Here is a 26687-nt window from a genome sequence, read left to right on the forward strand (position 1 = left end):
ATATCCTCCCAGCCCCTGTGGTGTCAAATCCAGGAGAATGTGACATATGTGAGTATACTAGATCCTTGGATAGGTGGCGTCATTGGCAACACTGTATTTGGCTCATGTGCAGGAAAGACATATGTGTCCTGTACACCCTGGGTCTTGCAAGGCTCTTTTGCATGACATTTCTGAAGCCTCATCCTTGCTCATGAGGGCGAGCATGGCACTGCCATTGTCATCTTCTCCTCCTTCTGACCTGCTTACATAGAATTATGCAGATAGCAATCAATGCAGCATTCACTTTCCTGATGGTATTAACTCTACAGCGTACATGAGAAAAAGTAATGAGTCAGCATTAGCCTCCAAAAGATTTTCCCACAATAACTAACAAGTGTGGCTTCAAGGGTTTGGTACTCGTGTGGGCAAATATTGGTCCCTGAAATCCTGCCCAGAGCAGGGTGCATTTCAAGGTTACCCTTCCCCCTCCCCTTTAGGTGAGGAAGCTTATCTTTTTGACATTATAATCATAGAAATCATAGAAACCCTACAGTACAGAAAGAGGCCATTTGGCCCATCGAGTCTGCACCGACCACAATCCCACCCAGGCCCTGCCCCCATATCTACCCACTAATCCCTCCAACCTATGCATCTCAGGACACTAAGGGCAATTTTTAGCATGGCCAATCAACCTAACCCACACATCTTTGGACTGTGGGAGGAAACCGGAGCACCCGGAGGAAACCCACGCAGACACGAGGAGAATGTGCAAACTCCACACAGACAGTGACCCAAGCCGGGAATCGAAACCAGGTCCCTGGAGCTGTGAAGCAGCAGTGCTAACCACTGTGCTACCGTGCCGCCCTTGTTTAGTCCGTGTTTAGTCTGGGACTGAGATAATTTGGGGGGTGGGGGTGGTAGGATGGGGCTGATGTGTGAACTTGCCAGTGGAATGTTTATGTCCAAAATGTGAGGCCTGTCCAGTCTCCCAGTAGCTCCTGACTTCCTCTTGCTTTGGGGAATTTCAAAGCTGTGACCAAGGGATTAACACAAGGTGATTGGTTAGTGCCACTTATCAGTATTAATCTCGCATGAGCACCTTTCATTTGTAGCTCTCCTGATTCCCTGAATTGATATCCTCTGTACTGCTTAACGAATGAGCCCAAAGTCAACCTTACCTGTTTTTTCCCCAAAAATAGCTACTTCCTAAGTCTCACTATGGAAAATGATAACCATAGACTCTACTGCCTACAAAATACTGATGATTTGACCTACCAACAATGTTTTTATCATGTATCAACTCAAGTTAAGCATGCCAACTTTGCATTTTGTTTCAACACCATCATCCCAGTAGTTGTAGCCTTCAATGCCTGTTGCTTTTGTGAGCGAGTGCAAGAACAAGAGACAGATAATTAATTCCTCAACTGCCTATCTATATATAAGAAATGAATTGTCATTCTCAGCAAGACATTGCATTTAGCTTTGGGGGGAGCACCCAGACAGCTCATTCCATCAACAGACATGAGGCTAAAATAAATAGCATAATGAGTAAAGCAGCCCTGTAATTAGTTCCGTATTTCAACATCTGATGTATTTCTAAAGGAGGAAACTCGCATTCATCAGTAGGATTGTTTTCAGTCACTACACAGTGCTGAACCCACTGCTACCCAATGCAAGGGAAATTAAAATCTAGCCTGGCACCTTTTCCTTCTCTTAGTTTTCCAAATGCTATAAACATTATATAAGCTATTTTTAAACTTTTACCTAAAATGTGCTTGAGCGGGAAAAAATTTTTTTTTTAACCAAATGTTCTGCTTTCATTAATTAAGTCACATGAAGTGTGGAAACCTGATGGGAAATGTAGTTACTGACTCACATGTAGCAGGCGTTGGGCAAGGTTCACAAGGTTTATTCCAGCCTTTACCGACATTGTACGAACAACAGCACATTTTTTTGGTTAAGTTGAAGGAGAGCTCATTCTCACAGGTCTCGTTGTAGTGCCGATAGCACAAGCTCTTTCTCATGTCTGGAACAAATAAAATATGGTATGAAAACCAAAATCTGGCATTATGTTTAAATGTCTGCTGAAATATTTCTGATCTTATATTTGTTGGCTGCCTGTTGATGGTAGAACATTTAGATTGGACTTTACATTAAAACATACCAGCTCATTTGCTCTTTCTGGCCAGACACTCAATCATGCACTGCCAACATTCTATTAGACATTAATATATCTGGAAATTCCAAGAGAAGCTCAAGGGTCTTTGAGAGCTCTGATTAGAGGGGAAGTGAAACAGTTCCCCCATCACTTACAGTGGGTGCTAACACAATTTGTCCAGTATAGGAGTGTTTGGATAAGCCACAAGTTAAATATCCTCATTTTGATTTCAGTTTTAAGCCTCTTCATTTTGTTACTCTAACATACCAGAGCTCGCCCACATCTTCTAGACAGGCTGAAATCAAAGAATATTCAGCTGCTAAGGATTAAGCAGCAGCCTAGGAATTCACAACAAGTTCTGGTCAAGTGTTTCACTCTTCCCCTCTCCCTTTCCATGGCTCCATTTTGATGCGGTTGTGAATCCAATTACTAAGACAAATGAGTGATTTCAGAAATGGAGAGGATTAATGAAGAGCAGACTTCGTTGAAGAACCTACCACACTGGCCAAAATCGTTGGCACACTTAATATGTCATAAGTTACGTCTTTGTAATGAAAATGGTTGTCACTATTTGTCCAATAAAGGTGTCTGCCTGTTGCATGTGTATGGTGTAAGTGATGAAGGTTGTAATTAATCTTAATATTTGTCTAAACATGCTGGAGCAGAATTTCATCCATACTCACTGGCTCCCCTTCATGAGAATAGAGATGCATCACTTGTTCCTATTAACGAGTATGGTGTCTTGAATTTATACAATATTCTAAGTAAAATGCTTCAGAATTTTTATTTCTCATATAATTTGAAAAGCAAACTCATTCTATTAAATCACTCCCATATAAATGTAAATAAAACTATGTAGAAATGTAAAAGTAACTAAAATATTAACTATGTACATCTGGCTAAGAAGGTTTGTTGATAAGTTAGCTCATATTTCCTACTTTCCATATTTAATCTTTGAATACTCTTGACCCTGAAGTGGAATTCAGCTGCAATCAAGATATTATAAACATTAAAAATACTTTAGGAAAGATTCAAAAATGCTAATTTACAGAAGAACTGTACATTCTGACATTGCTTCCTGAGATGACATTCAGCCAGCTTCAGATAACTGGCACCGACATCATTGAAATCGAGACGTTACTTCACATTTGGAAGTACTTGAGTTTAAAGGCTATGAACCTTAAAAGTCAAGCAGGATCACTGATTATTGCCTTGACAACTACCACAGCAAACCCTCATTCCAATGCATTAATAACGTGTGTTTTGGTTTTGCACTGTATTCTGCAGATTTTTCTTGAGAAAATGACAAACGAAAGTTTGCTTTTCAGAAGTTGTCTCATAGAACTTGTGCTGCAAATTCAGTAATTTCGCGGATCAATAATCAGCACTACTCACCCATACAGTTGTTCCCACCGTTGATCTGCATGTACTCTGGAGGGCAGACGCAAGTGTAGTTACCCAAGGTGTTGTAGCATGTCCCAGGTCCACAAATACCAGGGTAGGTGACACATTCATCAATATCTGTGAAGACACATAGTGGATTATTCCTTTATCAGAATATGATGCCATTTTTGATGCCAACAGTTGTTCCACTGCTACCATGTTCGCTCATTCGCCACCCCCCTCCCCCCCCCAACACACTCCCAGCCTTTTAAATCAACTGCCTTTGTGCATTTAAAAAATACTTTTAATTGAAATGCTCCAGGTATTTATAGCTCCTTTCCAAATATGCCTGTAACTCACCTTCACAGATTCGGGTGTCATCATTTAAGTAGTAGCCAGCAGGGCATTCACACTGAAAGCTACCAAAAGTGTTTACACAGTTTCCACCTTGACATAGGCCGGGCAGCTCCTGGCATTCATCAATATCTGAGAAGCAAAATGTAGACAGAGAAACATTGACAAAGCAAATCACTAAAACATTGGGTGGAATTTCCCCCTCAAAAAACCTAAGTATCATAATGGTGAGAATACCGGAGCACTCGCTACCGGTCCATTAGGCGCAATTGTCCCAGACTCGGTCACTTTTTTGGAGAGTGGTGAGTTGTGTGCTGGTACTAAGGGAGGCATGGCCTAAACACGCTTGGGCGTCGTTTCGCAAGGCCTCCTGATCTCACAGTGCACGAGGAGATCCCGTGACTCCCTCCCCCCCACAGATATCGGAATACCTCCCTTTCATCAGTGGCATATTCCTACCTTCTCCCCGAGTGGGCTCGCCAGTGTCGGGGCCCTCCAACATGCACCTGTATCATAACCCCTGACATCCCCCCCCACTCATTCATACCCACTTCATGATCCATCCCGCCCAACACCCCCTGCATAGTCCCCCATCATAGCCTCCACTCAGGCCCCCACCTCCCGGTATAGCCTCCGATTTCCCCCCAGCATGGTCATCGTGCCTTGTGTCCACTAGTGGAAACCAATAGTATTTGGCCCCAGTGTGACCTCCTGCCAGAGAGGTGGGAACATTTCGACAGGTGGGAACATTTCGACAGGTGGGATGATCGCATGCCGAACTTGCTAATGAGACTGAAATCAAGTCAGATTCATGTTAATCCACCTCGTGTCCCTTCTGGGCATGATCCAGTTGCACTGGTAGAAAGGGACCGGGCTGATTGCAAACCGTTTGGCACTGGGTGCAGAACTGATTTTTAGGCCTGCACACTATTTCCTGGGACCAGTCCGATCTGTGCCAGGCACAGTTAGATTGGAAAATTGCCCCATGGTCACCACTCCAACTCAGATCATTGAGCTGTTAGAATCTGAAAGCATTAAAGCGAATCCACAGGTTAAAAAAAGGATTGTGTAGGGCAAACTTTCATGTGCTTGATTCGATTGGGCAGGCGGCATTTTGTTGTGATGCTGCCATCTGTCAATGTATTTGGGGTGAGATCTTATCCATTTTCATTAATGGGGCGGTGCGGTGGCACAGTGGTTAGCACTGCTGCCTCACAGCTCCAGGTACCCGGATTCAATTCCAGCCTCGGGTCACTGTCTGTGTGGAGTTTGAACATTCTCCCGTGACTGTGTGGGTTTCCTCCGGGTGCTCCGGTTTCCTCCCACATGCCAAAGATGTGTGGATTAGTTTGATTGGTCATGCTAAAATTGCCCCTTAGTGTCAGGGTAACTTATTGAATGGCAGGGCAGGCAAAGGGCCAAGTGGCTTACTCCTAGTTCATATGTACTCCAGTGGGGTGAGAAGAAGGCTGATGGGCATGTACACAGAAATGCTTGGTACACTAGCAGATCTACCAGAAAGCCTGCTGTAACTGTCAAAGAGTATGGAGGAGTTTGGCTTCAATCACATATTTGAGTCTATCCTTTCCAGAGCTGGAGTTAGTGGCTAACACCATGAGATTATTGCAAACCCTACCATCATGCAGTATCTGATGGCCGATGTCTCAGAATTGGGGTTGTGTTCAAGGGAACCAAAGTCAAATGAGGTGATCGAGTGTAGCCAAAACAGGAATGTACCGGTTCCCTCCTCAATTCTTCCTCCTCCCCTCTTGAGCTTGTCACCTTGTCCCTGGTGGCAGTGGCTGTTACCTCCTAATGGTCAGATTGTGGAGGAGACTGCAGACCACTATGAATTGGGGCACATACACTAGTGAATGGTGCAGGCTTCCTCCCGAGTGGTCCAGACAATGGAACTGTTTTTCAACACCCCAGAGGTCTGCAGTTTGGGATTTCCTGTGACAGCATGGCTCTCACTGTATGCATGCTGGCTACATATTGCTGGTTATCAGAACATATGAAATAGGAGGAAGAGGCCATTTGGCCCCTCAAACCTGCTCTAACATTCAATAAGATTGTGGCTGATCTGATTGTGGCCTTTCCTGCCTGCCTGCCTGCACCGCATAATCTGCAATTCCCTTGTTGATCAAAAATCCATCTCACACAGCCTTGAATATATTCAATGATCCAACCTCCACTGTTCGCTGTAGAGCACATTCCAAATATTAACTAAACTCTGCAAGAAGAAATTTCTCTTCATCCCTGTCAAATTGGAGACCGCTTATCTTGAAACTGTGCCCCCAAGTTCTAGATTTTCCATGAGAGGAAACATCCTACCAGCATCTGCCCTGCTAACCCCTCAGGTCTTATATGTTTCAGATTTCCTGCATCTGCAGTATTTCATTTGTATTTGTAAAGGGTAACCCCTGCTACCCAGAAGTCACCCTGAAAAACAGAGGGAACAGTGGACTACTGCAGAATGAAATAATGCCATATTAGAGGCTATTCATCAGTATACTGATGTGGTCATAAACAAACTGCACATTTAGCGAACAGTAACCTCTGCAGTTGCTGTACATCTGACACTAATGTGAGATGCATCCACAAGGCTATAGGTGGGCATACTGACCAGCTGAAAGGCAGAACTGGGCTCCACTTGGAGTCTTGGCTGGAATCGTGGCCTTGGCACTTTAAAGTTAAGAAGCCTTACTATTTAAAAATCATTTAAATGAAACAAGAGGAACAAACATGAGTGTGTAGTACTTACTACTTTATGCAAAAGAAGGGACTATCTCCCTGCAAACTTTAATAAGATCAGCAGTGGAGTTCCTGGGCAAGTGCACTTTGACACTTGGAGGTGCACAGTCCACTCCCAGGAGATTTATGAGCCCAAGTACTTTAGGTGGAACATTTCTGAAAAACTACAAATATCCACGTACTTACCTTCTAAGATGACAGTGATGGGGTTGGGCCTAAATCCTTCACCTCCTGGGCAGAGTGTCTTGTATTCAGCTGTGAAAATAAATAGCACAAACATTCAAAGTTGAGTAAATGGATGTGAACTATAATTTTCTGTATCAATAGTTTAATGTAATTCCAGTGGAGTGTTTAAGAGCACAATAGATCAAAGCTTAATTTTCACAAATCCAAAATTGGATTTAAAAGGCTCAAAATCATTCTGTGATAGCAACAAATTAACCTCATACAAAAATTTCTGAATTTTTTTTCAACAATAGTGTTCAATGGGTTTATATCTTTATTAGGTAGCAGACAAAATTTCAAACACATGTTCATATGCTCATTAGTAATACAGCACAATTTGTTTCCAACTCCACACTGTCAGACTGAATCAATTGTTCAGTAGTGAGGCAGTACTTTTCCAGCGTTTTGGTATCTGATTAGAATGTGAAACTTTGACCACACAGTTTGTTGCATGGCTAATTTTAACTTTACTCCATGCTGGAGTTTAACTTTGAATTAATTCAGACTTTTGGTAACCAGTTTAAAGATGTGTTTAATCAAGTAATGTTATTTCCAATTCATATATTTATTTCTCTCTGACCATCGGTAGATGAAGCAAAACACTCCACCAACATTGCAAGTTCAAATGGGAGTCCTGAGCATGTGCCAGAAGCATGTCTTCTGACACTATCTTCACAATTTCAGAAGGCATGTGAAGATAGTGTTACACAAGGTTGAGGTTCATGGGAGTTTGGGTAATGTATTAACATGGACTGAGCTTTGGTTAATGGATTAAAAACAAAACATAGGAATAAATGTGTTACATTCCAACTGACAATGTGTAACTAATGGAATGACACATGAATCAGAGCTTGAATCTTGGCTATTAACAATTTATATCAATGACTTAGATGAGAGGACCATAAAATGGGTGGCCATAAAATGGGAAGAGAAGGCAAGGATTTGAGTGTCTGCTGTTTTGCCAGTGCCATGGAATTTTACCAGTGACCAGGAAGGAGAAGGAATGTCCACCTGTTTTCAAGTGACCAATTAAAGCCTCTTTCCATCACAGTGACTTTTCACAAAAGGTGTCTGAGCTCTCTGCCAAATGCCTAGTGAATCTGGCTGAGCAGATTGGGAAGCAACATTAAGGGCATACCCGTCATCCTTAATAGAATGGTGAACAAGGAGATGACCAACATGCCCTTAATGTTTGTTAATCTGCTCATCCACCTTTTGTGAAAAGTCACTGTGGTGGAAAGAGGCTTTAATTGGTCACTTGAAAACAGGTGGACATTCCTTCTCCTTCCTGGTCACTGGTAAAATTCCATGGCACTGGCAAAACAACAGACACTCAAATCCTTGCCTTCTCTTCCCATTTTATGGCCACCCACTGCCTCCCAGTCCGTCCCACCTAACATTGTTTTGATAGCAAATTTAGATATCTTACATTTGGTCCTCTCATCTAAGTCACTGATATAGATTGTTAATAGCTGAGATCCAAGCTTTGATTCATGTATCATTCCATTAGTTACACTTTGTCAGTTGGAATGTAACACGTTTATTCCTATGTGCTGTTTTTTATCCATTAACCAAAGCTCAGTAGATGTTAATACATTACCCAAAATCCCATGAACCTCAGTCTTGTGTAACAATATCTTACGTGGCACCTTATCACATGCCTTCTGAAAACCCAAATATACTCCATTCACTAATTTTCTTTTACCTATCTCGATAGATACACCCTTAAAAAAAAAGTCCTTACACACTATTTGCCCTTCCTAAGACCATGTTCACTCAACCTAGTCATGTTGTGGTATCTTAAGCACCCTGTTACCATATTCCTTATAATAAATTTTAACATGTTTCCAAGTCATAATGTCAGGGTTTCTGGCCTGTCACAATATTTTCACTTTTCCTCCTTTCTTGAACAGTAGGATTTTCTTTGCTACATTCAAATCACTGGGGGCCATTGCAGATTCTAGGGAATTCTGGAATATCAAGATCAATGCATCCAAAAGTCATCCAGCCACCTATCTTGAAACCTCGGATGTAGGTGCCCCACCCTAGAGGATTTGTCAGCTCTTCATCCCATTCATTTCTCCAGTCCTTTTAATAATACTATTTACTTTAAGTTGCTCACTCTCATCAGGCCCTTGGTTTCCCAGAATTGACATCAGAGTATATTGGACATATGATACAGAAACAGGCCATTTGGCCCAACCAGTCCATGGTGCTGTATATGCTCTGCTCCAGCTTCCTCATATCTTTTCTCATCTAAATCTACCATCCTAACCATTCTCCCTCAAATCAAACTTTCCCCTAAAGGCATCTATTCTAGTTGCTTCAGCAACTAGCTGTGATAGTGAGTTCCACATTCTTACCACTCATTGGATGAAGAAATTTCTTCTGAATTTCCCATTGTATTTCTTGGTGACTATCTTAGATTGATAGTCTCTAGTTTCGTTCTTCTCCACAAAAGGAAACATCTCTCTGTGTCCATTCTGTCAAAACCTTTCATAATTTTCATGAACTCTTGAAGTCAGCTAGCAATCCATTCTGCCACTGCTTTTTCTGACCATATTCATTCATTTGTTATGGGGCACCTTATCAAAGGCCTTTTGGAAATCCAAATAAATCACATCTGCATTACCATCATCTACTCCCTCTTACCTTCTCAAAATATTAAATAGGGCTTCTGTAATGTTCTTTATGTCTTTTAATGCAAAGACGGATACAAATTATTTGTTTAATTTTGCTGCTATTTTCTTATTCCCCATTATGATTTTCCTTACTCCATCTCCGAGCGACCCATGCTTAATTTCTATATGTTTATCTACAAAAATGCAATTTTAAAAGAGTATACATACTTGTATTGACATCAGGACAGATTTCACAAGGGTTACCCCAGGCACTTCCCAGAGAGCAACAACAAGAGGCACGAGTGACACCAACCCCAATGTCGACACTGCAGGACAAGCCTCCATCACCTCGTTGGCCATATTCCAAGAAGCAGTTCCCAACACGAGTATCTATGGCAAACGCACAAAAGAAAAACATTAAGAAAAATATTCACATCATGTAAAATAGTCTACATATTTCTGATTTTTGTTCAAATGTACTTTAAATGGTAAATTTTGCCACGTGACGCTCTTGGCATGGGTAATAGAGGTTGGGGAACCAGTCAAAGAGGTCCGTACATCTCACTCATTTTGTTCACAAGATTCAGGGTATTAAAATTAATCATTTTAAAAATGAAAGCACTGTGAAACTTCTGCATCAATCCCTGTTTTTTTTCCAATGGAGTTAAATCTAATGTTCTGAACATTCAGAGCTAAATGCATTCAGTTTCTCCAAGTAACCAATTATATTTTAAAAAATATAACATTAATTAGTTGCAAAGAGCCACAATTAATAAACACTGACCCAACAAAACTGACTATTTGTAATAATGCAATTTTTGAATGTGAGCAATTTGAAAAATTGTATTTATTTCTCTCGTGCAGACTATAAAATGTCTAAAATATAGAAGTCACATTTCAGAAAAGATGTTAACTGCATCATACTGCAACAATCACTATTAGTGCAGTTGTTCACACAGTGGGAAGAGCAATTGTTTGCATATCAGCAAAATCATGGCACTGCTGTTAGTTACTGCTTCTAGTAAGAAAATGCATTGGAATTTTATATCAAATGGGTATACATTTGTAAGGGATACTCTGTAATTCTAAATGTTACAATTTACCGTACAGTTATTAATGACTAATGTTATCAACGTCCTTTTGTTGCACCATTTACTGCAGGTTGGACTTATTCTCTAACCCATTTGGTAAAAGTAGTGTGCCCTGAGTCACACAGACTAGAAGAGTCTAGTTTTAATCCCCTAATCTGTGCTGATTTACCTGATCTCAGTTATAGTGGCAAGAAGGGTGATTACAATTGACCTCAGTTCTCCAAGGTCAGGGCAAGAGAAAATTGACCAGCGTTTCTGATTTCTGTATATGCATTGAAAAGAACACCCTTATGCACAATCATGGGGACAGGATATGACCCTGCTATAATGCTCCTACAGTTAAATGAGTTATTTACAATTACTGTTAAGAGTCAAACACTAAGCATAGCCATTTGGACAAGGTACTGGAAGGGTATTGGTGCAGATGAACTATAATGTAATGGAGAGATTTCTTTCCAGAGAAAAGGGAGAACCATTGAGGAAGAAATATCGGAAAATAATTCACTTGTCCAGTAGCTATCATGCCCAGGAAATTCCTTGCAGCTCTTCCTGTTGTGTTGAGATTACTTTGACAAAGGCATAGCGGAAACCTCGATTATGCAATCCCATTGGGTTCCCACTGCACTTCCGGTGAAGCAAAACTGGAGGAGCAGTAACAGCTCAGAGGAATTCCCTCACCTGTAAAGTGCTGTCCCAGTGACATCAGGGAATTATGGATGAAACTTATCATTCATGAGGTCATTGAATTTTGGGTTTTGGCTTAAAAAACCTTTTTCCGGGCTGTTTCCAACCAACAGTTCAATAGATATAATGGGATAGCTAGAGTAACTGAGAGACTGTCATGATTGTATCTTGCTCTGTTATATTTAGGATTTAGAAATGTATCAAATAGAGCAGATTTATCTTTAAACAATCCTAGTTTTTTTATTAGGAAAACTTTTTTGCTCTTTATTTAGGGATAGTTGAATGTCACAGTCCTGAATGACTCTCACAGAAGGATATTTATGAGATTATTTCTGGAAATCTTTCAGGAAGTTATTTACAGTAAATTACACAGGATTCCCATACACAGGAAACATTAGACATCGACAATAATAAGCCCCCAAGCTTTCATACATAGCTGTGCAAAATAAGGACTCACCAACACAACCAATTCCTGTTGGATTAAGCTCAAAATCAGCAGGACAGTTGCACAGGTAGTCACCCGGTGTATTGACACACAAACCATTGATGCAGTTGACCGGATCAGCACATTCATTGATATCTGCAAGTTAAAAACAGAATGTTTTATGAGGCAAAACATTTCCTGTTTCAGTAAAGTAATTACTGGAGGTAAGTGGGCAATAATACAGTCAAATCCCCTGAAGGCAATCTTCAAAGATTTAATTGTCACAAAGTTTGAATAAAGACTAATTCACATCTGAACTATTATAGCTCCATTACAGCTTGATTTCAGAACTGCTGAGAAAAGATTCTCATGTCCGTAGATTTCACAAAGGGGATGAAATTTTCCTTTCAGAAAAAATAGCAGATGAATGTCTATATAATTTACGATTAAAAATTTGCGACTAAATTCGAGGTCTTAGAAACCAAGAATTCTGCGTTTTCATTAGCAGATTTGTAAGTATGGAATAGCAACAATCATTTGTCCTTTTTTCAATTAAAATAATTTTGTGCTTTTTCAAATTCAAACCTCAAAATTGATAAACCCAGCTGAAGGAATTGGATTGTCGGTCTGTGATGCCACAGCAATGCTTGGACATTCTTCTGCTTTACAAGCAGAGTTGATCAAAGGATTGCAGTGACATTACGATGAATAAACCCTCAGCCTGACTTCTCTATTTACGAAACTGATCAAGGTCATTAAAACTAAACCAAATTTATTGGAAAGTAGTAGGTTGCTGTTAGCTGAATTCAGTTAGGGCAGGAGCTCTGATAAACTCAGCCTCTCTGGGTTAGGAAGCTGAAAAGGGGACAGAATTCCTTCCCAGTCATTGCCTTTCCATGACCCTTGCTAGAAAGTGCTTTGTGTAGATGTCTGACGAGGACAGCATCAGGTTTGGTTTTAGTGCTATCTTTACCCATGTAAAATACCGTGCTAGCTCTTACTCTTTAGGATCACTCATGAAGATTAGAAAATTTAATGTATGGCACCCATCTCTATGTCAGGGTTTTTGTGTTGTATGATCACCACAGTGTGAGTTTCCCTCGAGAGCCAAGCTGGAAAAATTACATAGGAACAGAAATAGGACATAAACCTCCAACCTTGTTCCGCTATTCAATTAGACTGTCAACTTCATTTATCTGCCTTTCATCTACATTCCTTGATAATCTTACCCAACAAAATTAAGTTGATTTCCATCTAAAGTTTTAACTGATCCCTTTTGAGGGAAAAAAAATGAGAGATTCCATTACCCTTTATGTGGAAAGATTACTTTCTGATTTCCCTCCTAAATGCCATAGCTCTATTTTCGTTTTAAGAATGTGTTCCTTAGTTCTTTTTTTCAGGTCAAAGGAAATAATTTCTCTCTGTTTCTACCCTTTTGGGTGCTTTTATTATTTTTAACATCCTGATTAGATCGTTACTAATTCTTCTAAAGGCATAGGGCATACTAGGTATAGAGCACCCAGGGCAGCGATGTCTGGTGTGATGATTGGGTGGGGGGGTTTGCGATGGCTGGGACGATTATCAGAGGGCATGGAGGCAATGTCTGGGGCGGCAATAGGAGATAGTTGGGGTGGGAAGCAATGTCCGGGGCAACGATCAGGGAGGGGTGCGGGTGTCTGAGATGGCAATCGGGGGAGTGGGAGGTAACCTGTACTGCTGACGATCGGCAGTGGAGGGGGTGCGGTGTCCGGGGATGTGCAGTGACCAGCACAGGGAGTGGTTGGCAGTGGGTCCCAATGTCTGTGGTGAGGGACTGGGTGGGTGACAGGAGATCTGCCAATAGAGAGGGAGATCGGGGTGTCTACACAATGGCATCCCTAGAGTTCAGCAGCCGGCTTCACCGGTGAGATTAGGCTCCACCCTTCCCCCTACTGGCGAGAATCGCATCCTAGCACTTCTTTTTGACTAAGTGCCATAAGATTGCTTTTTTAAACTCACCAAAAACAAGTCTGAAACTCTCCCGTTTTCTCGCTCATTCAGCACTAAGAATATTTTTCATTAAAAAATGGCGTAAGTGTTTGATCTGCAAAAGTGCACAATATGATCTCTGGGCCTTTATGTCAATTTGGTATCCTGAGAAATCAGGAATGTCTTGATAAATAAATAAGACATGTCCCCTTCAGTAACTAAAGTCTGTAGCTCTTGTGTTCTTACCTGTACAGTTGCCTCCACTCCTGTCAAGTTCATAGCCATCATCACAGACACATCGGAACATACCGGGCAAATTCTGGCAGGTGCCAAACACACAGATATTCTGAAATGAACATTCGTCAATATCTGTAAGAGACAGAGATATTGCTTAATTAAAGATGAAGTACAAAAACATTTTATAGGGAAAATTAATTCCACACTATTATTAAATTTTCCTGCATTAAAGTGCTCTGGTAAAATCTATAAAAATTTTACTTCGAACAACAAATGCTAGTTTGGAGAATGTTAATTATGTCAAATCTACATGGTAATTACAAAGATACATATGCAATATTAATTTAGGGCTGCATTCATCTGCCTGGGAAATGAGGCATGCAGGAAACTCTTTCGACCTTGGCTGTGACAGCTGTAGGGAATTTCAATTCTGAGAATTCATTTGCATGGGCCAAGATTTTCTGACCCTTCCCGTCGGTTGGACCCTCCCATCCGCTGAAGGCGCAATCCTCTCCCCTCCCCGCCCAAGCCTCCTCCACAGTGGCAGGTTCCCTGGCGCTGCGGCCTGCGAGCAACTCAAGTGGCCATTGACTTTGGCAGGACCAGAAGATCCCGCTGGCAGCCAATGGTGAGCGGCTTCTATCGCTGGAAAACCCGCTGCAGAGGTCTGAAAGATCTCGTCCATAGTCCATGCTCAGTTAGTCTGCTACAAGTGACAGCTGGCTGGGAATGGAATTTCAGGTAACAAAAGGCTGGCACCTGGACCAAAATAACAAACCTCAGCACTCAGGGACATGACTGGGAGGGGCAGTGAAAATTTTACTGGTGGGGTCCAGAGGAGAACCCTTGACCGCAAAAGAACAATTAACATAAGTAAACCATTTGCATGCACCTACTCGTTTGGTTGGGTGGGAAAACTACATTGCCTTTCATGTCCTCTGGCTAAAATAGTGGCCAAACCCAATTGCATCACTGGAACCTGATCTGTACTTTTGATCTGTCCGCTTGCCTGCAAGAAGAGGTTAAAATCAGAACCTGTGGGAAGACAATAGACAAGGACAACCCACAGATGATTTTACCTGCCCTATAGCCTGCTTCCTACTTGGTGGGTAGGGCAAAGATTGCCCCATAACACCAGAGGGAAAATTTCATGATTCACAGTTATTATTATCTCTGAGCTGAGGTCCCCTTTGGAGAGGAGAGGCTGAAAATTATTAGTTTAAGAAAGCAATATGAAGATGTAGCGTTCGGTATCAATTAAAATGCTTACATTGAGGAACATCATGAAATATTTATTTTGGGTAATGGGATGTAGAGGATAAGGCAACACTAGTCTAAAACTAACAGTGTTAAACGAAAAAGGGTTGGGATAAATTTTACGACTATGGAAGAAACAATCGAAATAGTTTACGTTGATATGATAGAAAATTCTTTACCACTGATGGTAGCAACATTATGAATACATTCATGAAAATTTCCTCTGCTCCTGAAAGAGAATTTGTTCCAAAAGAAAGCCTTCCAATTTCACTAGAAGTACTGAACAGAGGAAATTTTCACCAGTGCTACACATGGTAACTGGAAGGTTTGTGTCAGTAAGTAGGTGACAGGAAATAAAAATAATGACAGTCAAGTTGTATTTCCTTGGTGGTTTTCTTGATTGAACACCACCAATTCAGAGACAGAATGGCATTTGGATGGAAGAATCCCTGGATAAAGTATTGCATCTGTTGCTTCAATTTTATCATTTTAACAAAAACTAAACACACTTGCCTGTGGCTGTTTTGGTGGCGGATGGGCATGGACAATCTGGCGGGAACCAAAATGGCAGAAACCTACTGGCGTAAAATTATGTTGCAATTCTCGGAAAGGGCAGGTCAGTCATCCTGGTGACTGGTGGCCCAAACGCCATTTGTATCTCATGATGCTCATTAAAACAGTTGCCTGCCAGTGTCCTGTCAGGCCTTCCAATTTTGTGTTATGCCAGCGGGAAATCACGGGAGCATCAAACCCAATTGCAAAAGAGTGTTGTGCACAAGGTGGCTCTCAGTTGGCAAGAGACTTCAAGGTGAGTGCAACAAAGCTCTCTGTCACAGTGCCACACTGCTCCTGGTATGCTGTGGAGCAGACTGGTTCCTGACTCCCATCTCCATGAACAGCACTGTGCTGCTGGACCCATGGACCCTCCTGTGTAACAACCTCAGTTTAGTACTGTGCCTGGGGTTGGGGAGTACACAGGTCTCCCCTGGTGCCACATACCAGTGTCTATTGTGACATGGGACTCACTGCAGCAAAGGTCCGAAGTTTGACCGGGGGTGGAGTGTGAGGTGAGGTTGGGGTGAAGGCGTGGAGGGCATGGTTTGACAAAGGTGGGGCAATGTGGAAGGAAGGCTGTGCAAGGAGTGGGGCATTGGGCAAGGACGCATGCTGGCAGGCAGATGGGCAAGGAGGTGGATGAAGAGGATGAATACTGGAAGGCAGAGGGAAGACCGAGGGAAGGGAAGCTGGACCCCAACACACCTGCATGAAAAGCTCACAAATAAAGGAATCAAAGGGATACTACATTGTTTACTGGAAGGGGATGGTGAAGACTCTAGGTGATAGGTAGAGGTCTAAGTAGGACATGGGCTTCTTGCAGGTGATGCACTTGGGGAGTAAGTGGTTGTATCGAGGATCAGACTTCTTCTTGAGGCGCTTGTCTTTTCCCTCTGGGTTGTTGACAACCTGCATGACTTGGTGAAGACAGGCAGGCTGAAGAGTGTGATACAAGTCTGCTAGATTTCGATTTAAATATGGAGCCAGGGCCTTCAAACCCACCAGCTGACAGAGGGTGGACGTATCAGCTGCCAGCGTGCCAGGGTAGTTGGAACGGAACTTGCCTGTGCATACTTAATGAGGTTCCAAGCACAGAATCTGGTGTGGGAGTTCACCATTTTGCTTGGCAGGACAGGCACCTTTGAAGCCTCCTGCCACCATCCTTAAGTCTCAAAATGGGAGAATTCTGCCCCAAGTTTCAAATGTTATTACACTGTGTCAGGAGCCAGCTGACTATTGAATAAAGTTAAGAATGAGGGAAAATGTTATTTCAGCAGTATTTTTCATGTCACTCTCTCAAAGTTTAACATTAACCAGAAGCAGGAAATAGCATAGTGTCTGTTTAACTAAACTCCCTGTTCTTCTTCTTGAGTTATCGGCTGAAGGTAAGTCATCGGCAATTATTTGTCGAACCACAGCAAAGTGCCATGATTGTTTACTACGGGCAGGGTGAGAAGGCAGGCCCGAGGCTACTTCTGCCTGAACGGGGGTTGAAACTTGTTGTGTTGGCAGATATCTATCTGATCTATACACTAGCCATCGAGCCAACTGAGCTAACCGGTCCCCTACTGATATTAGTGGGGAGATGGTGGTGTAGAGGTAATGTCACAGGGCTAGTACTCCAGAGCCAAGGTTAACACCTAGGAACATGGATTGATATCTCACCTGGCAGCTCGTGCAATTTAAATGTGATTAATAAAAATCTGGAATTGAAAGCTAGACTTAATAATGATGCCACAAAACTATCAGAAATTGTGCTAAAAACCCATCTGGTTCACTAATGTCCTTTAGGAAAGGAAATCTGCCGTCCTTACCTGATCTGGCCTTCATGTGACTCCAGAGCCACAGCAATGTGGTTGACTCTAAACTGCCCCGTGAAATGGCCTAGCAAACCACTCAGTTCAAAGACAATGAGGGATGGGTAACAAATGCTGGACTTGCCTGCGACATTCACATTTCATAAAAATAATCAATAAAAAGAAAATAAATTCTAGTATTTTAATATAACTTAGCCTACATATGAATTCTATTTCAAAGAGTTGTAGGATAATTCTTGCCCTTCCCGAGGTGCTGAGATCATGATCTTGATTTTTTTTTACCAGAAGGTATTGCACTTCAGCCATTTCTGTAAATGTGGAAGATTAGTTAGGGTGCCACTAAGCAGCTCGGGTTAGATAGAATACAGAGCTCAGAAAGAACACAAAACTCCCAGTTTTGATCCCTGGTCTGCTCTAAACCAGATAGTGGCAGTAAAACAGTAGGTGCGACATTTCAAATACACTTCACGCCCCTGCAGTCTTGGGGAGGAAAAATATAAATTCTCCTGCCTGCATTGGGGATATCCAATCAGACTAATTGGATGTCACTGAAGGTTTCATTTTTTCACCTATCTGAACGTGCAGCCTGGAAGAAGTAAACATGGGCACCTTAAGCAATCCAGCATTTACTCAATGGGTGTGCTGAGTGTCAGTGAAATTAATGTACTCAAGAGTACAGCTTGAATCCATGACTTATAGAGTCAGAAGCGAGAGCTGCGCTTCAATGAGGGAAAGGACTCAAGTATTTTTTAAATAAATAACGCAATCGAACACATGCGAAACGTTCAGACTTCAAAAACTTTTTTTTTTAGTTCAAGCATCTGGCCTGGCTCAGGCTGAGTTTGGCTGAATGGAGGGTGGCCAAAGTGAACCTGACTCAGAATGTTCTCTGGCTCAGTTATCACGAACTGGGGAGTGCTTTCACTTGTTGGCAGGGCAGTTTTGATAGCTTAGGTTAAATAAAAGAGGAAATCTAAAGTTTCTATTTGTATTCCTCAATTTAATGTATACAAAAGAGTTATGACCTATTTATCCATCCCCAGGCAGATGTAAAAATGAGGTAATCTCAAATCCAAGTGGCAAACCTCTGGCTTGTCTCTACAATGAAGGATGAAGAATCTCCTTCAACACTGCAGTGGATATATATTGGCAACATGGATTCCACCAGCTCAAATGACTCATTGGCCTGTTCATGCTAGTAGGATCTTCTGGTCCTGCCAACGGCGCACCCCTGCCGCAGGTTTTCCGGTGGCATGAGTAGAGTCAATGAGAAAACCCATTGACAGCAGCGGGACCAGAAGATCCCACACTTGAGATCGGCATGCCACCTCCTGCCATGAGAAAGACGCCATGAGAATCCCACCCATTGTTTCAAAAAGAACACTAGTATACTCCATTAGTTTTAACAGATAAAATTTTGTCCCCATTTCAAACCACGTACATAATTCTCATTGCCATTTTTGAGATATCATTCATAAAGTTGCTCATTTTTGCAATCTCTCAAAGTTTAAAGCATCTTTACTGTTTGTGATTAGTGATTAGTGTACCACAATTGTGTTGTTTTATTTGCAGCATATTTTAAAAATTTGTACTTATTAATTGGATTTTAAAAATGAGCACTTCAGTGCAAAACAAACCTATCTTAATGAGGTCAAGTGAGATACATGTTCAATTCCAATTTGACTTCGCTGTTACACATTTACAAAGTAAGATTTCTTAATTTTTTTTTCTGTCCTTGTAAATGGTAAAGAAGTGTTGATTCATATCTTTCTCCGAAGAAGCCCGGCATTTTTTCAGCAAAGCTGCCTGTTGGCAAAAAGAATGGCTCCTTCGTAATTGCACTTGTGGATTCAACTCTCTACATTCTGCTTCCGGATATAGTCATAACCTACATTTGGTATGGTCTGCCAAGAATTGCACGGCACCAGCCAACTCACCTTGACAGGATCTGCTATCAGAAGCTGGTGTGAATCCCATCTCGCAATCACATCGGTATCCTCCAGGAGTGTTGAGGCACTGGCCATTATCACAGAGATTAACATTCTCTGCACACTCATCCACATCTGTGAATAAAGATGAATAAAATATTGTTTCTATTAGCTCATAATACAACAATTTCATACTATTTCCAATTTTCTACAGAGAGAACATTTTCCAAGATTTAGCTGTACCCTGGCCGAGAGGCGATTGGTGCAATTAGAATGATTCCTCCTCTTGAGAAATAACTCTGGTTCAGTCTAATTGTTTTAATAAACAGTTATGTAACATTGGTGCATGGAATTTTGCCAGTTTTATATCAGACATCATTACTCATATCGGCAATAGAAGACAGGCCTTAGAAAATAATCTTTATTGAGCGTAAGCTTTGGCAAAATGCTCACTATGATAGAATGAACAGTTGTTCTATCATGAATTTGTGATTAGCCAGGATGAAATTTGTAACATATAACTGCTGAACTGCATATGGCACCTCTTTCAGCAAGGTCCATTGATAGTGAGAGTCTCAGTGTGGATTCATATTCTGCCATTTACAGCTGATGCCATTTCCTGAGAGATTGGCACATACATGACATCATAACTTGTTTGCAAACTGACTTATCTATTTACTAATGTGATCATTTCTAACCAGCTGGTTTGTACTATTGAATAGTTTTGTGCAGCTAGCTGAAATACACACACAAGACTCCCATTTTATTCAAGACTGGAAACTGCTATGATAGGTTATTGCATGTAGAGAGAATTAAAACCCTTTCCACTCTCCAACCAGGTTTCAAGTAAAATGACTGCTCAGGAAGGAATGATGGCAACACAGCAGCTAGGCACCAGGGCGAGTAAGGGAGCCATATTTTATATTTTTGTTATTAGTTCATGGAATCTGGCCAGCGTTTAATGTCCATCCTTAATTGCCCTTGAACAGAGTGACTTGCTAGGTCATTTCAGAGGGCATTTTAAGAGTCAACCACATTGCTGTGGTTCTGGAGTCATGTGTAGGTCACACCGAGTAAGGTCAGCAGAATTCTTTCCTCAAGGATATTAGTGAACCAAGTGGGTTTTTACTACAATCGACAATGGTTTCATAGTCATCATGAGACTTTCAATTCCAGACATTTTATTGAATTCAAATTTCACTATCTGCTGTGGTGGGATTCGAATCTGCATCCTCAGGGCACTATTCTTGGGGGACGAGGCCGGGGAGTGAGGGGGGGGGGGGAAGAGAGAAAAAGAGGTTTACAATTACCACATGCCCATTCAGAATGATGCAAATAGCATTTTGACCTTGTGCTCATTTCCATGCGTGTGACGTGCTGTTGAGTGGCTGCAGGTCTCAGCCCCAAGGATCAAATCATAGCCCCCCCCTCCTATTTCTCATCTACATGCTGTCCCTTGGCGTCATTATCCAAGGCACAGCATCAGTTTTTGGATGTATGCTGACAATACCCAGCTCTACCTTACCCAGTTCATCCACTATTGTTAAATTATCAGACTGCTTATCTGACTTCCAGTCGTGAATGAGCAGACATTTCCTCTGATTAAGCCTGAAGCCATTGTTTTCGGTTCCTGCTCCAAATTCTGTTCTCTAACTACCGACTCACCCCTCTTCCTGGCAAAAGACTGAGTTAAGCCAGTCTTTTTGGAACTTTGGTGTCACATTTGATCCCGGGATGAGCTTCCTAAATTGTACTTGTTTCAACTCTTTATGTACCTCTGTAATATCACTCAACATCACCCTATCTCAGCTCAACTACTGCTCAAGTGTTACTTTGAGACTACTTCAGCGCAGTTCTGGCTTGTTTCCCACATTCTCTATCTCTCTTCAGGAACCAAACCCTAATAGAGCATTGTGAGCATGGACCTCCCATGTGCTGGTCCATAGTTATACCTGGCAAGGTACTGCAATGGTCTTCCGTTGCCTTCTGCAGGTTCTGACTGACCAGGAGATTCTCCCATTCATATTGTCTGTTTTAGAAGGATTTGCAAGTTGATATTCAATCTGTTTGGCCGCTTCATGAACATACTTTCTGTGGCAATCAAGTCCTGGAGTGGGACTCGAAACTGAACATAAGAACATAAGAAATAGGAGCAGGAGTAGGCCATCTAGCCCCTCGAGCCTGCCCCGCCATTCAATAAGATCATGGCTGATCTGACGTGGATCAGTACCACTTACCCGCCTGATCCCCATAACCCTTAATTCCCTTACCGATCAGGAATCCATCCATCCGCGCTTTAAACATATTCAGCGAGGTAGCCTCCACCACCTCAGTGGGCAGAGAATTCCAGAGATTCACCACCCTCTGGGAGAAGAAGTTCCTCCTCAACTCTGTCTTAAACCGACCCCCCTTTATTTTGAGGCTGTGTCCTCTAGTTTTAACTTCCTTACTAAGTGGAAAGAATCTCTCCGCCTCCACCCTATCCAGCCCCCGCATTATCTTATAAGTCTCCATAAGATCCCCCCTCATCCTTCTAAACTCCAACGAGTACAAACCCAATCTCCTCAGCCTCTCCTCATAATCCAAACCCCTCATCTCCGGTATCAACCTGGTGAACCTTCTCTGCACTCCCTCCAATGCCAATATATCCTTCCTCATATAAGGGGACCAATACTGCACACAGTATTCCAGCTGCGGCCTCACCAATGCCCTGTACAGGTGCATCAAGACATCCCTGCTTTTATATTCTATCCCCCTCGCAATATAGGCCAAGCTTCAGGTTTAGAGGCAGGGACCTACCAGTGCGCCACAAGACAGCCTTGTCTCTCCCATACTCCCTCTGTATATTCAGGTCTTCCAAAACTTGACTGCCCATGTCTTTACTCGCAGGAAGTCTTTTTCCTCTGAGCTCCTTGACCTACACTGGCTCTTGTCAAGCAACATCTTGATTTTGAAATTCTCCTCCTTATTTTCACATCCTGCCATGGCCTGGCCCCTCCCAAGCTCTGAAATTTCCTCCAACCCCAAAGTTTTCTGAGATGCCTGCGCTTCACTAACTCTGGCTGATTGTGCATTCCCAATCGTAATTGTTCCACTATTGATGGCTGAGCCTTCAGTTGCCTAGGCCCCAGCTCTGCAGTTCCCATGGGAGTTGTTGGGAGTAGTGTGGATACCATCTTTCACCTCAACCGGCATTCACTGTACTAGATCTACTGACACTACAGAATAGAATTTTACAGGCCATGGGTATATAATTTAGGGTCTCAAAATCTGTTATTTAACCGTTAATTTGTAAAATAACTGTTCCTGTGAGTAATATGGCATTGAGCCATTGGAATTAGTAGAGATAACTGATCCCAATTAGGGAAGGAGTAGAGGATCGAAAACTGATTTCAGTGATTTTAGTCTAGGGTGAGGGTAAAATTTCAGTTATCATAGAATCCTACAGTGAAGAAGGAGGTCATTCGGCCCTTTGAGTCTGCACTGATCACAATCATACCCAGACCCTATCCCCATAACCCCATGCATTTACCCTAGTTAGTCCCCGTGACACAAAGGGTCAATTTAGCATGGCCAATCCACCTAACCCGCACATCTTTGGACTGTGGGAGTTGCTGGGGTTCCTATTCCTGATTGCTATTCTTGCTGAAAGTCTGTTTTGTGACATTGAGAGAAGACAGGTTCAGGCTCAGCTATGATGCCTCTCACGGGGTAATAGCCTGCCAGTGCTAACTATTTAGGTTAACGTGAGAAATTTGACCAATAGGATAAAGTACTGGAAGGTGGCTGTAGGTGCCTTTGGAATTGTATCCCAACACTTATTTTAGGAAGGACTTGTTTCTGGATAAATGGTCTAGCAATAATACCACGAGGCCATTGCCTCCCTCATACACTTATTTAAGGGAGGCGATGGCCTAGTGGTATTATTGCTAGACTATTAATACAGAAATTCAGCTAATGTTCTGGGGACCCGGGTTCAAATCCCACCATGGCAGATGGTGGAATTCGAATTCAATAAAAAGGTCTGGAAATAAGAATCTACTGATGACTATGAAATCATTGTCGATTGTTGGAAAAATCCATTTGGCTCACTAATGTCCTTTAGGGAAGGAAATCTGCCGTCCTTACCTCGTCTGGCATACATGTGACTCCAGAGCTACAGCAATGTGGTTGACTTTCAAATGCCCTTTGAGGGCAACTAAGGATGGGCAATAAATGCTGGCCAGCCAGCGATGCCCATGTCCCACGAATGAATAAAAAATAAAATGGAAAGAAAACTCTCACCTACTGAAAACTGTAAAGTGGTAATGTTGGATTTACCCTGGTCACTACACATCCTGCTGTGTATTTTCTGGTTTCTATTTAAGGCTGTACTTTTACACATTAGAAAAAGCTTCAGTTGGGGTTCTTTCCCATACCTGCACATATGAATCCATCTCCACTGAAGCCTTCAGAGCAGAGGCAGCGATATGATCCAGGTGTATTCATACATTTGGCATTGAGATTACAATGATGTGTTTCATTGCTGCACTCGTCATGGTCTGCCAATTAAGAAAAAAAAAATATATTATTGTTTGAATGCAGTACACTCCATCACTTTATTCCTTAACACAACTGTTTTTACGGATAGTACTGTAGCCTTAAGAACGGAAAATGATTAGTGCACAACAAGTTAAGCAGCATCTTATGTGATAATTATATTGAGGTATCTGTCTGGACTGATATCTATGGAATGTAATTTACAGCTGGCAATGCCCGAGTTATGACATGGTTCATAAACCATACTCTGGATGTCCCAAAATATTCTATATTTTAAGGGCATGGGTGAGGTGTACAGTCATGAGCAAATTCCTTATATGTGCTCCTAGCATCTGAAGTTCTGTACTTAGAATTCTGAAGACAGAGAGGATGAATTTGTCCACTCAGAGGGTAGTGAATCTGTGGAATTCTTTACCGCAAAGAGCTGGAGAGGCTGGATCTTTAAGTATGTTCAAGGCTGAGAAAGATCTATTTTTAATCAGTAAGGGAATCAGTGTTATGGGGATAAGACGGGAAAGTGGAGTTGAGGATTATCAGATCAGTCATGCTCTCATTGGATGGGGGAGCAGACTCAAATGAGCTGAATGGCCTGCTTCTGCTCCTAGACCTTACGATCTTAAGGACAGAACATATTATCCAATTGTTTCGACACTGTACAAATTATATGGAAACTTGCAGATAGCACAATGAGGAAAGGATTTGCAAAATATTTAATGGATTGGTGAATTGGACAGAGGAAAGGATCTGCCAAAGTATTTAATTGATTTTTCAATTGGACAGACACATGCAAATTAGATCCATTATTTACATAAGTATACCCATATAAAATACTATTATGGAAAGTGCACTAAGGAAATAAAGGAGAGTATTAAATTAAAAACCGATGCGTACAGAGTGGCCAAAACTAGTGGGGAATTAGAAGATTAGGAAAGCTTTAAAAAACAACAAAGAACTACTAAGAAAGCAATAAAGAAAGGAAAGATAGATTATGAAACTAAACTAGCACAAAATATAAAAACTGATAGTAAAAGTTTTTACAAATATATAAAAAGGAAAAGAGTAGCTGAAGTAAATGTTGGACCCTGAGAAAACGAGAAGGGGGCTTTAATAATGGGATAAGAGGAAATGGCCGAGGCCTTAAACAAGATTTTTGTGTCGGTCTTCACGGTAGAGGACACAAAAAGCTTACCGAAAATTGACGGTCGTGGGACTGTAGGGGGTGAGGTCCTTAAAACGATTCCTATTACTAAAGAGATAGTGCTTGGTAGGCTTTTGGGACTAAAGGTAGACAAGTCCCCGGGCCCGGATGGAATGCATCCCAGGGTACTGAAAGAAATGGCAGAAGTAATAGCAGATGCGTTGGTTGTAATTTATCAAAATTCGCTGGGCTTTGGGGAAGTGCCGGCTGATTGGAAAACAGCTAATGTGACACCACTGTTTAAAAAAGGAGGTAGACAAAAGGCGGGTAACTACAGGCCGGTTAGCTTAACGTCCGAAGTTGGGAAATTGCTGGAATCCATCATTAAAGAAGAAATAGCAGGACACCTGGAAAAAAATGGTTCGATCAAGCAGACGCAGCATGGATTCATGAAGGGAAAGTCGTGTTTGACGAATTTACTGGATTTTTATGAAGATGTAACGAGTGCGGTTGACAGAGGGGAACCAGTGGATATGGTGTTTTTGAATTTCCAGAAGGCATTCGATAAGGTGCCTCACAAAAGGTTGCTGCAGAAGATTAGGGTACACGGAGTTGGGGGTAAAGTGCTGGCGTGGATTGAGGATTGGCTATCTAACAGGAAGCAGAGAGTTGGAATAAATAGGTGCTTTCCTGGTTGGCAGTTGGTGACTAGTGGCGTGCCGCAGGGATCGGTGCTGGGGCCTCAACTGTTTATCATATACCATAGACGATCTGGAGGAGGGGACCGAGTGTAGGGTAACAAAGTTTGCGGATGACACAAAGATGAGTGGGAAAGCGAATTGCGTGGAGGATGCGGAATGTCTGCAGAGAGATTTGGATAGGCTAAGTGAGTGGATGAGGATCTGGTAGATGGAGTATAACGTTGACAAGTGTGAGGTTATCCACTTTGGAAGGAATAATAGTAAAATGGAGTATTATTTAAATGGTGAAAAATTACAACATCCTACTGAGCAGAGGGACCTTGTGCATGAGTCGCAAAAACTCAGTTTGCAGCTGCAGCAGGTGATCAAGAAGGCAAATGGAATGTTGGCCTTTATCGCGAAGGGGATGGAGTATAAAAGCAGGGAAGTCTTGCTGCAATTGTACAAGGTACTGGTGAGGCCGCAACTAGAGTACTGTGTGCAATTTTGGTCCCCTTATTTGCAGAAGGATATATTGGCCTTGGAGGGAGTACAGAGAAGGTTCACCAGGTTGATACCGGAGATGAGGGGGTTAGCTTATGAGGAGAGATTGAGTAGATTGGGCCTGTACTCGTTGGAGTTTAGAAGGCTGAGGGGAGATCTTATAGAGACATATAAGATAATGAAGGGGCTGGACAGGGTAGAGGCAGAGAGATTCTTTCCACTTAGAAAGGAAACAAGAACTAGAGGACACAGCCTCAAAATAAGGGGGAGTCAGTTTAGAACAGAGTTGAGGAGGAACTTCTTCTCTCAGAGGGTAGTGAATCTCTGGAATTCTCTGCCCATTGAAGCAGTGGAGGCTACCTCGTTAAATATGTTTAAGTCACAGGTAGAT

At 42.0% G+C, this 26687-nt stretch overlaps 1 protein-coding gene across 1 annotated transcript in view; it reads right to left on the minus strand.

Annotated features, from left to right (window-relative positions):
- fbn2 (fibrillin 2) overlaps positions 1 to 26687 on the minus strand; it is a 348986-nt gene that overhangs the window by 81827 nt on the left and 240472 nt on the right. Inside the window, exons 33-41 of the mRNA XM_078214343.1 lie at positions 23854 to 23976; positions 19445 to 19570; positions 13888 to 14010; positions 11707 to 11829; positions 9703 to 9864; positions 6815 to 6883; positions 3881 to 4006; positions 3533 to 3658; positions 1856 to 2005 (exon numbers count right to left, since the gene is read on the minus strand). Of these exons, the coding sequence (XP_078070469.1) occupies positions 1856 to 2005; positions 3533 to 3658; positions 3881 to 4006; positions 6815 to 6883; positions 9703 to 9864; positions 11707 to 11829; positions 13888 to 14010; positions 19445 to 19570; positions 23854 to 23976 (1128 nt within the window). The remainder of the gene's footprint in view (positions 1 to 1855; positions 2006 to 3532; positions 3659 to 3880; positions 4007 to 6814; positions 6884 to 9702; positions 9865 to 11706; positions 11830 to 13887; positions 14011 to 19444; positions 19571 to 23853; positions 23977 to 26687) is intronic.

Source organism: Mustelus asterias, chromosome 6, assembly GCF_964213995.1.
Source record: "Mustelus asterias chromosome 6, sMusAst1.hap1.1, whole genome shotgun sequence".
Classification (NCBI taxonomy): Eukaryota; Metazoa; Chordata; class Chondrichthyes; order Carcharhiniformes; family Triakidae; genus Mustelus; species Mustelus asterias.